Source organism: Ciconia boyciana, chromosome 13 (assembly GCF_034638445.1).
Source record: "Ciconia boyciana chromosome 13, ASM3463844v1, whole genome shotgun sequence".
Taxonomy (NCBI): domain Eukaryota; kingdom Metazoa; phylum Chordata; class Aves; order Ciconiiformes; family Ciconiidae; genus Ciconia; species Ciconia boyciana.
In genome coordinates, this window is record NC_132946.1 from 5,682,219 (window position 1) to 5,699,626 (window position 17,408).

Consider the following 17,408-nt stretch of genomic DNA (forward strand, 5'->3'; position numbering starts at 1 on the left):
TACTGTCATATTGGCAGGCAGCAGGGAAGGGGGCTTTTCTGGGATTTTTGTATTCGCAGCTCTCCATAGCAGGTGGCTGAGACCATACTGAGGCAGAATAAATTGTAACTTTTCATAGCAAATCATCTGTGGGAGGAGAGAGATGAAAAGGGAATACCAATGCACATGTCCCTGCCTCTTTTTGGGAGGGAGGAGAGGGGGATAACCATCCAAATAGGTTATGTCCAGTGGGTGGACAGAGCTGATAAATTCCATTTAGTTTTCTGTGAACAGATGGTGAAAACTAAGATGTGATGATCCTGCTGCATTGTTTGTCCGTTACTTTTCCTGGCTTTTTGTTTGTTTGTTTTTTTTCCCTTCTCTCATTCCTTCTGTTTTCTCCTTCTTGCCACAGGGCTATTCCCTTAGGGTTGTAGAGCCCACCTTGTCGCTGCCACACACCACAGCGTTTCACTTGCTTGCACTGTGTTTTTCATGCACGTTGAGGCTGCACTCTCTTTTTCTCTCTCTTTCTTGCGTCATCACAGTTGTATTTGGCTGCCATGGACAGTAGCAGCCATATGAGCTGGCAGCTTAAGCCCTCGGACAGTGCACGGACATACTGGTAACAGCGCCCGCAAATGGAACAGGTACTGGAAAAAAGGTCCTTCTTGCTCAACCCCTTCTCCACTCCCGACCACTCCCTTCATCCCTGCACTGTTTATCCCAGGCCAGTGCCTTTTATTTCTTCACATTCCTTCCCTCTGCACCTCCCACCCCATTCCCTCCTGCCAAGGGTTAAAATTAAAATCAGTTTTGCTCTGGTGCAGACTCAAGGAGCGGTATCAACCTTGCAAAGGCTTCTGGTGCACGTTGTGAGGGTTATAGGCGCCCATGCCTCACAAAGGTTAACTCACAACAGCTTCAACTCAGAGTCCACACCTGAGAACAGCTTGAACACTTAGTACTGAGTGCAGGTCAAATGTAGAACTAACCTTGCCCTCCAAATGCAGAATACAAGTTCTCCCATCACAAGAAGCCATTTTCTAGAGGTAAAGAGAACCAATCTAGCAGCTTTTCAGTCAGGACTGGTTGCCTTAATTCAGCTTTCAGCTTCCCTTGAGCCCAACTGCTGTTCTGTTTGTCTTGACTGGTCATAACAGCATGTACCCGAAACCACTGATACTTACCTGCCACAAGCTTTAAGCTCCTCAGTAGGATTTTTAATTTCTTGAAATATCCTAGCTGGTAATGGTGGCCTGTCCTGAAGAGTTACTTCATTGCCTGTTAGATCTGTGTGCAGCTTCTCCTTTTATCCTTGCGTTTAAAGCCAGAAAGGAGCAAGTTTTTTTAAAACTTCCCTAAGAGTCCAGACATAAGCACTAAGATCTGTTTCATTCTGTTTCAAAACCTTTTACTGTTTTGTTTGTTCTGTGTGTGTCCAAATCATCCCATCCATGTCCCACAGGCTCTGTGAACAGGGCCCTCCTAGTACCATTTCACTGTTTGAATTCCTAATGGGCTGTAGTTGCTGATGTTCTCCAAGATAGCCAGTGTTTCCTCCCTCTCAGTGGTCCATGACAAAGCCACATGCCTACAGAAAGAGTAGGTGGTCTGCATTAGGCTTTGTAGTTTTTTAGCTTGGTTGAATATAGGGTATAATTAGGCAACTCGCCTGGTATGAAGGACAATGCTCCTTGAAGGGAACTACAGTCACACAGTAACTGGAAGGTGTTGGCTCTAGTTGGAACAGAGGGCCTGTTGCTTTTGGCTCATGCAATCAGTGACCTGTATCTTACATTCTGTTCCCAGAAATACATGCCCATAAAGCTGCTGTTCCTTCTTTTCTGCCGTTCTTGTTGGGACTTTTGTCAGCCTTGCATTGGATTCCTTTCTGTCATGTTGCTGCTTGATCTGCATTCTTGCTGCCTCTTGCCGTTTGTCTGCCTGCCTTGTGACATGCTGGGAAGGGTGCTGTCTGAACCGGGTGTCTTGGTGCCCTCTGCCATGGTGCATGAATGCAAACAAACTTGTCTTGAAGCATGGTGCTAGCACCCTTGAAAGGATCACGACTTTCTTCAGTCTTAAGTCTTACAAAGACTGCTCTTGGGCGTCAGCTTATGGTGGTTTTTCTGCTTTTTGGTTCCTGCAGGTGGTATTGTAAGGATGTGAGATGGGTCTATTCCATGAAATAAAATATTGCTTGGGGGAGGGGGAATCTTAGCGTCTTCATTCTGGACTTGAAATATCCTCTGGGTTAAAACATGACCTGATGTCTGTCTACACTGTCTTCTGTTTACCTAAGGTCACGCCCAGAGTTTAATGTGGCTGTCTGCAGGGCTAAGAAAAAGGCATTGCATTCTTTCCAAGACTTTAAAAACAAACAAACGGAAGATCTGTTCTTTTGACTTGGAAGACTTAAGTTCCTTTGAATTCAGAATCCACTGGCTGGAATTGGCTGTTTCCCTGCATCTTATACCTCCCATACATAATGATACCAAACCCTGTGTGTTTACTGTGCTCTAGCTATTTGAGAGGTGGATCAGCCTTTAAGAACTTGAATCCAGAAGCTTTGGTCTTTATTGGATTACCTGAGTAGCTCTGGCAGGAAATCAAAGTCAGGGTAGCTGAAGAGAGATACATGCGGGTTTTTTTAACGACAAGTAGTAAATGGTTTATACTTGGAGTCATGATTTCATGTGGTAAGTGATCTTCCAGCATAGCTCAGTTAGCTGTGAAGTACTCATGGTCTGCACAGTTCACAGGAGTTGGTAGAATTTATGGTCTCTAAAAATAACTGAATATTCCCATTAATTTTTTTTTTGCAACCAATGATTCCTTTGTACACAGGCTATATGTGTTAAGCACCTAACTAGTATGTGCTGGTTTACCATACCTATGAAAGTTTATACCCTCAACAAGGCTGAATGTGAAGGAGACTTTTTTTTTCTTTGGAGAAATACAAAAATAAACTTACGTGCAATCAGCTGTGTTTGTCCTAGCTGACTGGTAAGTGACTGAGAGGTGTGCTGTGTTGAATAGCACAAGCCACCAGGAGAAACGGTAAAAAGAAGTCTTTTAGGTACTCTTTTTAGGATAGCTGACAGTGTGGTGAAGGTATGGGTTGAAACTTGTCCTCCGTGCTGTTTTTGAAAGGGTAAATGAGGTTGTATAGGCACATGGGTACTTCCAGCAAGAGTACTGGAAGAATGACTGCATTGTGCATGTTCTTTAACCTTCTATGAAAGCTCCTCTTTAAAGGAAACTAAATGCAACTGTATACCTTATAGCTGTCAGGCACTGTATCCAGGTTACCTAGGAGTAGAGTCCAAGACTTCCTTAGCTCTGAATTGTGCTCAGGCTTTAAGTCTTTAGAATTACTTTTGAAAGGAGCTAAAGACTCAGTTATTTTAACTATGGATAATATAATTTGGCTTCATATCCATGTGACTGGCAAGTGTCTGCTGGTACATCTTCATCTGCTGGCCCGTCCAGATGTTGGGATCTGTGTATTCCACAGCATCTTTCCTCTGCTTCCCAGCAGAGGATGCGCTGAAGGACTTGGATGAGGGACTACTGTCAACAGCATGTGGAGCAAAGCACTCGTACATGGAGCCTAATGCAGTGACTGAAGATCCGGTGCACGCTGATAGAGCTGTGCTGGTTATGAGAGGTGTGCAGTGAAGAGTTAGCTCTCTACTTCCAGGTTTCAATCATACTTATCATGGTCATAAAATATACACTTTAACAGAAGGAGTAACTGGTTCACACTGTAATGGGAAAAGGTACAAAGGTGCAAAAATTCCGAGTTAAGGAGAGAACATCAGCCCTAACTCTGACTACTCTGAGTCGATTTGTTCCTTGTGGTGGATTGCAGGTAGGTTTGAATGTAAAATGCCCTCTGCTTGACTGTCCAAATCTTGTGTTCCTGATTACTTTGTTTTAGTGACACTTAAACAACGGTGGGGTGTTTTCTTGGTGGAGGAAGGAGTGAATTCTTTTCAATTTCTCCCTCCATGATGGGTGTACTTTGTACATCCTTGAAATGCAGTTCATCAAGTGGCCCTTCTTGATTTTAATGCTCTAAAGAAAGTTGATGTTGCATGTTGTGTACTGAACCTATATGACTTGTCCAGGAAGATGCACAATAACCTTCCATGATCTGAGATTTTTTTCTAAATACGTCTTATGAAACCTTAGCACCTGAAGTTCTCTGTTCGTACTCATCTCCTATCGCACATCACCATACAGTATATAAATGGAAAATGAGCAATCAAATGCATTTTTCCTTCTAAGACCCTCTTCTTAGCATGATGTTTGGCTGGCGATTTCAGTATTGCAGTACCTGAAACGTGCCCTACTTACTCTATGAGAAAGTTCCTTGACTTCTAAGCCTCTCTGAGCGTGTTGGGTTGGTCTCTCATGTTTTAATAATGCCCTAAACTTTATTTCTGAAAAAGTAATCACATTCAATAAACTGTGTAGAATATAGTCCTTAAACTGGCTCAGCTTGGTATTTTCTACCTTTTTCCTTCTCACTGAGAAAAAAATACGTCTTAAAAAGAGAAAGAATAGATGTACCTTTTGTCTTCTAAATATAGATGCCATTTCTGGGCCAGAGTTTTATATTAAGATCCATGTTCTGCAGAAAGTTTTCCAATTATGGAAGACACTAAAAGATGGGTGTGCAAACAAGCCACAGGTGTCTTCATCTTGTGCCGATGGGGTCAGCTCCGCCAAAGGAGCAGATTCTCTCTTCTATTGTGCAGATGTTCAGTCCGGGTCAGTCTTTGAAGGAAAACTGATAAAATACTGTTAATTCTCTGAAAACCCCTTTGGATAGCTGAGCTTTTGACAGCCTAAAGATGCCTCATAATGCTCTTTCCCAGGGGGCAAGATAAATCATACCTCCTGGTGTGGAACTGCCTTTCAGTTGTCTCTTTGCCAGCTTAACTGGCTATTTTATGTGGTTCAGTTTTAAAGGTGATAAAAAGTCAGTATGCTGAAGAGCACTCTTGGGAAGTAAGATGTGGGTATTATAGAATTATTCAAGCTCCAGCTGGTATAAAAAGAGGAATAAAATGTCTGTCCTCGTTGCTTGGTTGTTAGTATCATGGTAGCAGAATCCCAGAAGCAGTAATGTGGTCATGATGAAGGCATTGAACACATTGGCATAAAGAGGCAAAGTCTTTTGTTCTTCCTACTGGGTATTATTCACATGCTTTTCAGCTCATTATTCAAAGCTGAATGGCATGTATTACCTCAGGAGCTTCTGGGAGCTGTTCTGGATTACCTTGCTTAGAATAAAAAAGAAAATAAGAAAAAACAACCCCCCCAAACCAAAACAACCTCTCGTCTTTCTGATTCTCTTCTCACTCCCAAGCTGGAGTCTTGTATACTGCTGCATGGTACACAGGTTGGATCCCAAGCCACAGTGGATTATTACCCATCTGATAACTGTTAGCTAATACCATCTTGTTTGATGGCAGCATGTTTCCAGCCTGACAGGGTCTGTTCTTTCTTGGGCATAAATTGTTCAGATATTCATTCTTCCACACTTTTCTTTCAAACTGCCCATCTGTGATGCATGCAGTCTTCTGATGCCCTCATTGCTATAAAATGCAATGTAAAAATCCAGTGTACACCCATTTTCTTTTCAACCTCCTTTTCTGGCATGGTTGAAAGCAACAACATGACTAAGAGAGGATGAAGGTGTGAGGTGGGTTTTTATATCTGCATCATTTCCATTTCCCTCTCTTCTCCCAGGCAAAGTATGGCATATTTTGACTCAATGACTATGGGATTTCCTTCTCTGTAGAGAGCTTGGATAAAACATTAGCCCATCTGCACTGACCTGGCCAGCATCCTTGTAGCAGGCTGACAGTATGTTGCTCAGACTTGACTATGCAGCGGCTTGTGAAACTTTCCTTGTCAGACCAAGCCAGCAGCAGCTCCTTGATAGGCTTGCTGTAAATACAGACCATTTTATGCTGGGAGGTGGTCGTAATCTGTGGTTCCACGTTTACATTAGTCATTCTGACTTACTTTTCTGTTCTGTTTGTTTTGTTTTTTTGTCTTGTCTTCCTCCAGTACACCTCCAGCATGAGAGCCAAATACCTCGCCACCAACCAACCTCGTCCAGATGCTGGCAGTGTGCATTAAAATGAAAAAGCAAAAAAACAAAACCCACACATGCAGTCAGACTAAACAATGTGCCAACTGCTGTGCCCCTGTGCTGTCCTCGTAGAACAATCCTGCTGTTCTGCCCAAAATCCAGTGCAGCTCCTTCTGTTTCTCCAGTCCAGACCACCCCTCCAACCTGGTACCTGCCCACTGGAGTGGAAGCCCCTTTTGAATTTAAGCCTTCACCTTGTTGTACCTGATGTGCGAGAGAGAGCAAGCATGTGCAGGCAAGCAACTGAGAGCGCCCAGGCAAGAAACTGGGTCCACCTATCTGGGACCAACTTTATCAGAGTAGCTTATCAGAAAAAATTGGTGAACATCTTCTGCCCCCTTTTTTCCCCTTCTGTTCCCCAGAGGGACTCGGTGAAAGATGGTGGTAGATCTTCACTTCTGCAGTGGGATCAGCACTCTGTCAAACACTGAAGAAGCAGAGGCTTGGTGTCTGTGACTAGCGTACAATGAGGGAAAGCTGAGTCGATGCACGATACAGCATTTTGGGAGCCCTCTGGTCCGGTGCCCTGTGTGAGGGAGGAGGGAAACCCCTGCCTCATGGTGTCACTGTATATCCACTGTAATTTGGGAGCCTGGGGCTCTTCTAGAGCAAACCATTCCACTACCCTAGCTAACTTAAAAAAAAAAAAAAAATCCATTAAGAAAATGCCTTTTTCTTTCCCACTATATCTAGCATGTGAATTCTCGAGGAGAAGCAGGGGGGTCCCAGCACCAGTCAACTACCCTGTCCATTGCTCTGAACCTGACCTCTCTGCTCCATCAGGGAAGCCTGGGTACTTGCAGGTGGCATTCTGGGCGCTGCCTTTACGAGGCCAACACAGAGATCAAACAGGAGCCAGCCACCCACTTGGTGCCAAACTTTTCCAGGAGAAGACTTGTAAGACTTTATGGGGGAGTATTTTTGCACTAAAGAGTTTCAACTCTCTGATGCTAGATCTTATGGGACAGTCAGCTTGCAAAAGCAAGAGAGACTGGAAGCACCAATAGATTTATAGCGAATGCAGGCTCTCCCTGCAGGAGTGACCTGTGAACTCTGCTGGACTTTTTTTTTTCTTTTTTTTTTTTTAAATCATCATTTACAGCACAGGGTTGCTAAACTGGCATTGAAGGAAGTTTTGGGGGCTTCAGTCCTAACAAACTCACAAGATCATCAGTATATATTCTTCTGTGTTCCAGAATCAGAAACCCGAATGACAACTGGAGAACATTGTGACTGTCAGAACAGGTTTTTATTTTATTCTATTTTATTTCATTTTGTTTTTCAAGGCACGTTGCTAACCACTATCTGACCATATTAAGGCACATGTAAGGCATTTTTCCAGACATGAGGCAGAACAAGGCTTGCAAAGGGGCAGCTGGGTGCCTGCAGAGGGCAACATCCTCCATTGGTGCTGTACTTTCCACTGAAGAGCAGTGCTCCAAAGGGCACTGACAGCTTCCTACTGGAAGAGGAGACTGCCTCTTGGGAGGTGCTGTTGAGTACTGCCCTTTCAGTAGGGTAACTATGATGTTCCTTTTTGTCTTTTTACCTCTGAGCATCTTAGTGTAGCTGCTGAGTGTTATATTAAATAACTGGCAGAGTAAATAGTGGGAAATGTCTCTCAAACTGGAGTTGAGCCATTGGCAGAGGCAGTTTTCACCTCAGTGATGTTCAGACTCGATGTCTGTTTACCCCACGTTTGCTGTACAGGGCATAGAATCTACCAATCTGCCTTTACTCAAGTCAGTTGCCTTCTTGCAGTGAGGTAGGAATTGCTCCTAGCAGGTAGCTAACTAGGATGATGGTATCTGCTGTAAAATGGTACCAGCTCTGGGGAAGAGCAAGCTTTAAGACTCCTCTTAAGATAGAAACCACTAATAGACTGTAAAAGCTGTAGGCTAGCTATTACTATTCAAAGGAGTGAGGGAGACAGGGAGGAGGCACCACCATGCAGACAGGAAGAGAAGGTTTTGGAGAAAACTTCACACTTCACCGTAAATCTCTGGAAGCAGGATTTTCTTGCTCAGGGCTGAGTATGCCCTTTCAGATACATTTGATGGGCTTCACACTGAAACATACCTCTGTGTTATCAAATAACAAGGGCAGGGAAATGTAGTCACAGGTGGTATGGAGGGACACTGTGGCTCATGAGCACCAGGTTTTCCACCCTGTCTTAGAACCTACCATGAGACCTGGGTGTGCAAGCATGTGGCATGGTTAGCTTGCAGGACCCAAAGTGTGTAACTGCTATCTGGGGGGAACTGAACCTTCCCCTCACTTTGAAGAAAGAAGCAAGAGCCATATAATCCTTATTAAGACTGAGTTGTTCTGCCATCATCTCTTTCCTTGCAAGGATGTGCTCGGATTGCTACTTACACTATAAATTTTAGGGCAGCTGCCCTAAAATCTGTGGCCCGGTCCTACTCATTGAAGGCAAGTGTTTTGAAGGCTGGAGGGTGTGGGGAACCCTGTGAAAACAAGTGCTTCTGTATATTGACTTTTCCGTATACAGAATGCATCCTGAACATGCGTGTGACTGCACTTTGGGCTGGATCTAACTTGTCACAGTGGTATTGTCTATGCCAGCAGGGATAACGGGGGAGCGAGCCTATGCCTTTTTGTTTGCAGCATCTAATGGAGCAGCCACCTTGACCTGCTTCCTTCCAAGGTTTGGCATAGCTACTCATAACATCCCAAACAACTTCTGACAACGTTTGGGGCTTGCAGCAAGGCACAGATGTGGAGATATGTGCTCTGTGACTTCAAAATATAACTGGAAAGAATGTTACGGAGATAACATTTTGCTTTCTGGAGGCCAGCATAACGTGACTGCAGTGTGAGCTGTGTACCTTTGTCCAGCCAGCACTTCCTTTACTTGACATGGATATTGCACTTTTGTAAAGCATCCTGGAACTCTGCTGCCCCGCTGCATGCTGTGCAGAGCGCTGGATAGGAAACACAGACAAATGGGTTTCTTTTGGTTTATTATTATTATTATTACTTTTTTTTTTACTGGAACCTTGAGCAACAGTGTGGCATTTCTGCAGGCTGGTCTGAACGGATCTGCTGAAGAACAGATGGCCTTTGCCTATTCTTATGGCTGCGACATAATCAGCCTCATCCATATGGTCACATTTTGTCTGAGGAGTGGACTTTCAAAAGCCAAGATCTCCCAGACTCTGTGCCTCCCTCTCGGGTGAACAGCAGGTGCTATCTGGCGAAGACTCATCTGTTCTGGATGGCATTCATGGTTGAGGGAGTCCAAACTCTTCAAGCTGTAGGAGGTAAAGCTGTAGAGACTTCTCTCTCTTCCATTGTGTCTCTCTGTTTTTAATGTGACAAAACACCAAGGCCGTTTTACTTGGTGTGTCCCAGCTGACCTTATCAGAACATTACTCATGTTACTGGTTGCTAGCAAAAGGGTCCAGAATTCAGGGGAGATGAGATTGGCCTCTGGACACCTCGCTTGACTGCAAAATGGAAGGCAGCTTGTCCGGTTGAAGGTGACTGCATCGGTGAAGACCCTTCATGTTACTTTTTCAGAAGCACAAATGTGGTCATTGGCTTGTCTGGTTGGCTTGGTTTATTTCCACTGCATCATCATGTGTGAATGACACTTTCTTTTGGAACTGAGAACTCTTCCAAGCACACGAACATCTCCACAATGTGAAATGTAAATAGCATGTTGGACTCTTGTGTCCAGTGTTCAAGACTGCATTGTAATTGTAAAGGAAATCGAATCAAGACTTGGCTGTGAATTTCTTGTGCTGTCTTGGGAATATAACTGTAGTGTTCGTATCCTGTATGTATTATTAAACTGAGTTCATTTTATGTGCTGATAAAAGGGTTCAAGCTAAGATTTTTAGCGTGCATCCATGTATCCAAATGTGAAGGATGGAGTGCTCCCTTCCCCTCCTGTCCTTTTTAAGTTTTCTCCATTTGATAGGTGTTAATTTTCCGTGTACAGTCATCTCAGCCAAGATGCAAGAGTGTTCATTTGAGTGCTTTGAGGGGGACACAGTGCATGGGGTTTTAAGTGATCCTAAGTTAGGATTTCCATAGCAGTTCCCTGAAAATACATGAACAGTTTGGCCTTTCTGAGAGTAAACTGTTTCTCAGGGGCTGCTTAGCCCATAGCTCATGAGAGCTTTGGGTGCTGCAGGGTGGTAGCAGACAGGAGTGGGTAGATACCCGTAAGAGCAAGGTACAGGTACCTGTGTAGATAAACCCATGCTTCATTTCTGGTCCCGCCTTCTCTTCCTTCTAGCAGCAACTGAAATATGATGCTGAGCCCTTTGAAGAAGAGAGAAATGTCTTGGCTTGTTGATTCTAGCCATCCCACCTGATTCACGAGTAGATGAGGTGGGTGGGTTTTCCTTTAGCTAGGGTGAGGAGCTGTCTTTGAAGTACTTCCTACCTGGGGACCAAGGAAGAGCCAGGGTCTTCCCCAACTCAACAAGTCTGTCAGTGTAACTCAGTGAACATGTCTGGGTGGGAGGGGAAAAGTCCTCCAGGGAGATACCAAGGAGTGGATCTAATGCCTTGAGAGAAGAGACCTGACAAGACTTAATCTGTACTTTTAACCAGGTGGCTTCTTTCATGACAGCCTACTCCCCTCTTCTAGAAATTATTTGTGTGCATGCTATGGATGGCTTCCCTAGTCATTCCAGGAGGCCCAGCAGAAGCGTGAGATGTTTTGGTAGCAGTTCCTAGATGGCTAGCAAGTGATCTGTGCTTTTGGGGGGAGTGGGATCTCCTGCCGAGCCGTGATGGTGAGCGTGTTGCCCAGCTGGGAGAGAGAAGGGATGGGTTACTGGTGGCCTGGAGCTCCCAGGTGCTCACCCAGCCCCTGTGGCTGCATGCATGAACAAAGTGGAACATAAATTGATGTACAACCAGAAAGTTTAAAATACTCCTTTCCTAAAGAGGATAACTGTAGCATGAAGCTCTTAGGTGCTCTGCATATTTGATACCACATTGCTCCTCACTATGCAATTCCCAACTCCTTCCTTCCTGTTCCTCCACTAATCTCACACCAAGACTTCTCCAGTGGCCGCTGCCCAGGAGGCCACTGGAGTCCCAGAAAAGCTTCATTTCTTTCCTTGTCCTCTGCACTGGGTCCAGCTGCCCAGCTGTCACGTCGTGTGCCTCAGGTCCCTTGTTAACGGGAGGCCCCATGAGTTTTATTCACATCATTCAGAGGGAAGTTTATTTTCTTGGACACTGTGCACAGAAACCTAATGGTGAACATGTACCTGGCCTTTTTGTAACTTTTCTGTTTTTTCTTCTTAACCATAATGGTTGTATATCATACCACTTTATATACATATATAATATATAAATATATATAATTTTTTTTAAAACTTTGGACCTGCTAGTTTCTTTCAAGTGTTCCTGCACTTACCCAAAATGTTTTTAAATTGTGAGGGTTAAAGAGGATTGAGCCCATTTTTGTATCTTTACTTTTAATTCTGTAGTTCTATTGATTGTAATGTAGCTATTTTTTACTGTAACTTTTTGGTTTGCAAATACTAAACAAAAAACCTAAATGTAATTTCTGTGGTTTCTATTCAGCTTGGGTTTCATGTTTTAAAAATAAACGATTTAAAACCACTCTTCCTATTTATTGATTCTTATTTTCTCTCTTTTTTTTTTCCTTGTTCATAAACCTGCCTGAATTTTTGCTACCTTTCATACATCGTGGTAGATCCATGAGGTGAGGATGGGTAACAGAGCCATAAAGTTTAATAGCTAGTAGAGGGTGGAAGGAATAGGAGCGTGGGTGCCCTGTACTACAGAAACCAAATCATTAGTGTCAGTCCTGCTATGTGAGATGAAGCGTGTGCACAGGTATTGGCAGGGCTGCTTTCTTCCTTTGCTTACAGGTCTCAGCCTGATCTGGTTGCTGTTAGAAATCGTAGACTTTGGGATTTCTAATCCAGTTTGAAGACTGGACTGTTAAAATTGAATTGGACAGCTTCAAAAGAACCTCTGAAGAGAAATGATCGATACGGACATTTCCTCCAGGGGAAGTTGCACTAATCCTGCTTTAGAAACGATGTGGCTCGTGCCCCTCCTGGGCGGTCTGCAGCTGGGGGCCTGGGAGGGCGAGGTTTGGCAGGGGGGAGCCTGCATGGGGGCATGGAGCTGGGCTGGTGCCGGCTGCAGGGCCGTCCTCGTACCTGGGACCTCGGGGGGGCTCCAGGCACGGCTGCAGAAGATGCTGGAGCAGTTGGGGGACGTGTACATCAGCCCCTGGAGTTGTTCAACCTGCGCACGGTGCCATGGCATGGGATACCCCCCCTGAGCCCACTGTGCTGCTTTGCTTACGCTGGAGCAGCAGCGAACACAAGCGGTTCATTTTCACCAGCAGAAGTAAAAGAAGCGTGGAAAAACGGTGTGGGGGGGTACACCACTAGCTCAGCCACTGTGAAGGCATCCCTCTTGAGAAGACAGTGAAATGTATATACGTGCCTTCGGTAGCATCACGCTGGGAGCCGAGGGAGCTGGTGCAGCTCAGTGTGGGCTCGACTTTCTTGGCTCTGCCCCGGGCTATCATGGGTTTCTTTTTAGTTCTTCATTTGTACTGTTCTCTGATCGCAGGCCCATTCTGCCACATCTCTATCAAGTAGTGTACTAAAACCTTTACCTTCCTGTCATTCTCTTGATCTGTTTTCTGCCTGATCCTGCCAGTCAAAGCGAGGGATTGGTCTCCTGCATCTGTCCTGTGCTGTTCTTGCCCCCGACCTCATCCCATTGCTTACCGGCTGTGGGTCTTTGGGAAACTCCCCACCACCAAACTGCGGTAAAGCCAAACAGCATCTCCTGCTGCCGGATGGCCCCGCACCTGAACTTGACCCCTAGGACGAGGGCTGGGGGGAGCGGAGCTGCTCCTCATGCAGGAGCATGGGTTTTTTTGGGGAGGAGGAAACTGTGGGGTGGGAAGGGGCATGGAAAAGCCCCTTGGCAGGGTTTGGTGACAGCAGATAGCTCCAGCAGTGCTGCCTGTTCTTGATCCGACTGCAGGTTAAAGCAAAAAGCTCCCAAACTACCTGGTGATGCTGCAAGGACCAGGCTGACAGTCCTGGATGGCACTGCTGAGTGGCAGAGCCAGTTTGAAGGCCACTGAGAGGGGACCGCGTCCTGCAGCCCTGCGACCTGAGCTGGGCTCCTGGGCACCCTCCTCCTTGGTGCCGCTGGTCCTGCCCTGCTCCCCATGGAAGCGTGTGTGCACAGGTATGTCCTGTTTCCTTGGAAGGCTGGACTGGTCTAAGCAATAATTTAACTCTGTCTTTGTTAATGCTGTCTTTTTTTTCAGTGCTGTGTGTGTTTGTGTGAGTGAAACCCACACTGTTGCTCTCGAGTCCTGCCCATCAGTACAGTGCAGAACCACAGAGGGCTTTTTGCTGCCTCTCACCCTCATGGCTGTGAATCTCAACAGACACCAGTTTTCCTCCCTTCACTAATAATTGACAGATTTGCCTCCCCTCTTCCCCCCCAAAGGAGGGACCCACGTTTTCCATCTTCACCCCTGATCTGAGATGATTAAACCTGCTCTCTGGTGCAAAGAGCTTGGAGCAGTCAAGGGAATCTGATGGCGTGAAGGAAAATAAACCCCCCCATCAGAGTCAGCACGTAAATATTTTACCACGTTTATGGACTCCCACCAGGGATGGGAACATGTGAAGGCCACTTGCCTGGTGACCTTTCCAGTGTTTTCCAGCCAGCCGTCCCCAGCAGCCGCAGGCTTCGCTCACCCTGCTACACCACTCCCTGTCCCAGCGGGAGCAGGGCAGGGCTCTCTCCTGAGCGATGCAGAGCTAGGAGAAAACAGAGGGGAGGGTGAAGTATGTTTTTGAATAAACCTTGCCTTCTGATCAGCCTTCAGTAGTGGTCCGTTAGATCTCTGTCCTCGAAGATAAGACAGGGAGGGGTGCCCCGGGGAGATGCTTTCAAATCTGTTTGTTCCCGTGGTGTGCTGAGCTGTGCTAACAGGAGCGTTGCCTCCGGGAGCTGTCGGTGGGTTGGCGGCTGGAAAACCGGTAGGCAGAGCTGGTGGCTGCAGTGTGCTCACCGGGATGCAGTTACTGACCAAATGCCCCCCATCTCCTGTCACCTCTTGGGGTGGGAAATGGCCTGTGCTACAGGTGATGTTTTCTGCTGAACATGGTGCTGTGCATGTGTCTGCTGCTGATGCTGGAGCCTGGATCTGTCCAGCTTCTTCCGTCGGATGCACTTAAGAGCTGGAGTCGCAGCTCTCCTTTGGTAGGGGCTTGTCAGGATTCTGCCTCCCTCTGTGTCTGGGGAAGGCAGCAGGCAGCTGAAATTGCATCTCATCTCCTCTAACCCCTTCTGAAGCACCCCTGTCCCCAAGGAATGACTCCGTCTCCCTGTCCCACTCTGCCGGACCACATCTGCTTTCATGTTCGTGGCCCCTCCTTGCACGGCGAGGGCGACCAGGACAGATAGCTGAGCGCCCGCTGGCCCGTCGGCTTGAAAGGAAAGCCTCAACAGGGAGCCTCAGATCTGTCTGACCGCATGGGGATGCTGAAGTCCTGCTCTTGGCAGCTGGAAGGGTTTGCAAGCAGAGACAGCCAGAGGAGGGGCGAGTCCAGGGCTCCGCAGGGCTCCTCCGTACCCCGCCTTTGCAGCCCACCGGACCAGCTCCGTGGGTCACAGCACCGCGGGGCAGAGGGACGTGACCGCCCAGCACATTTGCCGGCAGCCTTCACCGGCTCAGGTGGCCGGGCAGGGAAGGAGGGTGGCCTGGCTGCGGCCACCTTGGGTCACCTGTCCAGCCACCGTGACAGAGCCACTGGTCCCACTGCCGTGCCCTCGTACCATTGCGTTCAGCGTGATGGAAAAGGGACGGGTGGTGGCAGGAGCAGAAGGACTTTTCCTTCTGTGGCTGCTGGCTCTATTGCTGCTTGTGGGACCGCAGGGCGGTTTGCCTTGGCTGCAGGTAGGAAGGTCCTTGCCTGGAGCAGGCGGCATTTCTCACCACGACGTCAGCGAAAATCCCTGCTTAGGGATTATTAATCCCTCCCCGGTCCGTGGAGGGGAGTGGGAGGAAGCACAGCTCCCTTCTCACTGCGAGGTGTTGCAGATGCTGGTGCTGGAGCCCTTCTCCCGCCCGCTTCCTCTTCCCACCAGTTGAACACCATGGGACCTGGTGCTTGCACACCATAAATCACTTGGTCACTCATGATCCGCTCCAAATGCTGCTGCTCCAGGCCAGTGGAGGGCTGCTTGGGCAGGGAGCCAGCATGGCCCCCGCTCCCCAAGGGGTTTCCTAACACAACAGTCATTCCTGCGACCCCCTAAATAAGGGGGGGGCTCCTTGGGCTGTTGTGGACGTAGTCAGAACATCACCCGACACTGACCACTGTGGTGCCACTGCTTTGCTGGGTGGTGTCACTGCTGCTTTCAGTCTCCTGCCCTCAGCAGGGACAGGAACAAACCTGACACCATCCCCTCGGTGAAGCCACACTGGTTTGGGGGATGGAGGGGGACACATCCGCTGAGGAGGAGGAATGAGGGGTTGGGAACAGGGCCATACAGCAGTGCCGCAGCTTCATGGGTCTCATCCGGCAGCGCAGTGGGAAGTGTTTCCAGCTGCTTTTAAGATGCTCAATTCATCTCCTCCTCTGCTCTTGGCTTGCCAAATGGCTACAGGAGCAGAACTGGCCCCGCTGGGTGGCTGAGGCAGACCAGAAGCAGCGGGTGCTGGGAGCCCTGGGGCAGGCTGGGGGGAGAGAATTGGTTTTGATCAATTCAAGGCTGATGTTAAAAGTCAGGAAGAGAAAAAAATAAACTTTGGAGGTGTGTGTGTGGGGGTATTTCTTTTAACTACCTTCAAGTGATGCAGGGGTGGGAAATAGGAGAAAGGTGAAAAAAATAAAGGGGATGTGGGCGATGGCTGGGAGCGGCTTTTGTGGGGACACCCTGGCACTGCGTCTTGGCTGTCCTGCAGCCATCACTATCTGCCACAGGGCTTTGCAGCCCCTCACTCTGAGACAGGCGATGCTAGTAGGGGATTTAATGGCCTCCAGCTGCACAGAGGTGGTGGGGTGCAGCTCATGTTCCCATGGGGACCCAGCACTCTCCTCTCCCAGCATTGGGACGGGTGACTCCCAAAGCTGCAGCTGGAGCATTGTGTGCATTGCTCAGGCCCCGCCATTTGGCCGCTTTTATGTTTGTTTCCCACAAATATTCCAGTTTGCCGGGCCAGAGAGGCTGGAAGTGGTGCTTGGAGCCGATTCACACAAGTTTCGTCTCCCGACACTCCCTGCCAGCCCGAGTCTCAAATATTTCTTGCCGCCGTCAGTGCCAGGATGGGTGTTCGTCCCATTGCGCACAGACACAGCTGCCCAGTGAGAAGTCCCCACGCCACGAAGCTCCTGTGCTGCAGCAAGCCTGGGAATGCAGTGATTCACACAAAGTCCAGAATAGCGATTGACCCAAATGCAAATTAAAAAAAAAAAAAAAAGAGGTGGGAGAGCAACAAAAAGGACTAAAACAGCGTGTTACTCTCTGCCCTCAATGCTGCAACCACCCAGGGACCAGGAAAGCCTTTGGCCCAGCACGGTGCTGGAGCATCCCCTGGGCACGATGGTGTCAACAGCAGTGGTCCCTACATAACGTCATTGTCCCCATCAAGCCAGGCTTGTCCCCACCCCCCAACACCAGCACCCTCCAAAAGGTACAGCCGCCTTATCAGCGAGTTGGCGAGAGTAAACAGGACATCCCCCAACAGGGCCAGGGTGCAGATGAAAGCAGACTGGCCTGATGAGCCCGCCAAGTATGCGAGAGCAGCAGGCTTTGCTTTTGTTTTCCTTTTGTTTATTAATGCATGTATTTATTTACTTTTTGGCCTACGAGTAGGGAGGGAGGAGGGAGAGGCTGGGAGCCTGGTGTGGGAGAAACCGGAGGGCTGGTGTGCTGCTTGCACCCACTCCCAAAGGCTCGGTGGGGTGTTTCTATTTTATTTTATTTTTTAAGCCCCCTCCAGGTGTTGCACCATGCCCAGCACACCCCCCCCAGCCTTTACCCCTGCCAAGGGGCTCCTGCTCCTTGCAGCAGCACCACAGCCCCATGCCACAGCCCCTGGCTCCCCAGTGCCTCGGTGGGCGCTTAACACAAGATTTGGGCTGTTTTGCAGTAAACAGGCCCCCTGCACCCAGCCCTGCCTGGGGCGAGGTGGGTGCTGCCCTGTCCTGGCTGCATCTCCCCCTCCCGCCCGGGGGGGCCCGGG

The 17,408-nt window shown here is 47.9% G+C and overlaps 1 protein-coding gene across 5 annotated transcripts in view; it reads left to right on the plus strand.

Moving 5' to 3' along the window:
• Positions 1-10,698, plus strand: part of TTYH3 (tweety family member 3) — a 78,615-nt gene extending 67,917 nt beyond the window's left edge. For 2 of the 5 annotated variants that reach the window (XM_072878574.1, XM_072878571.1), the window contains one exon: positions 6,070-10,698. In XM_072878574.1, coding sequence (XP_072734675.1) covers positions 6,070-6,085 — 16 coding nt within the window. In that variant the 3' untranslated portion in view covers positions 6,086-10,698. The other 3 variants (XR_012045038.1, XR_012045039.1, XM_072878570.1) reach the window with 3 other exon arrangements.
• Positions 10,699-17,408: the final 6,710 nt, after the last annotated feature.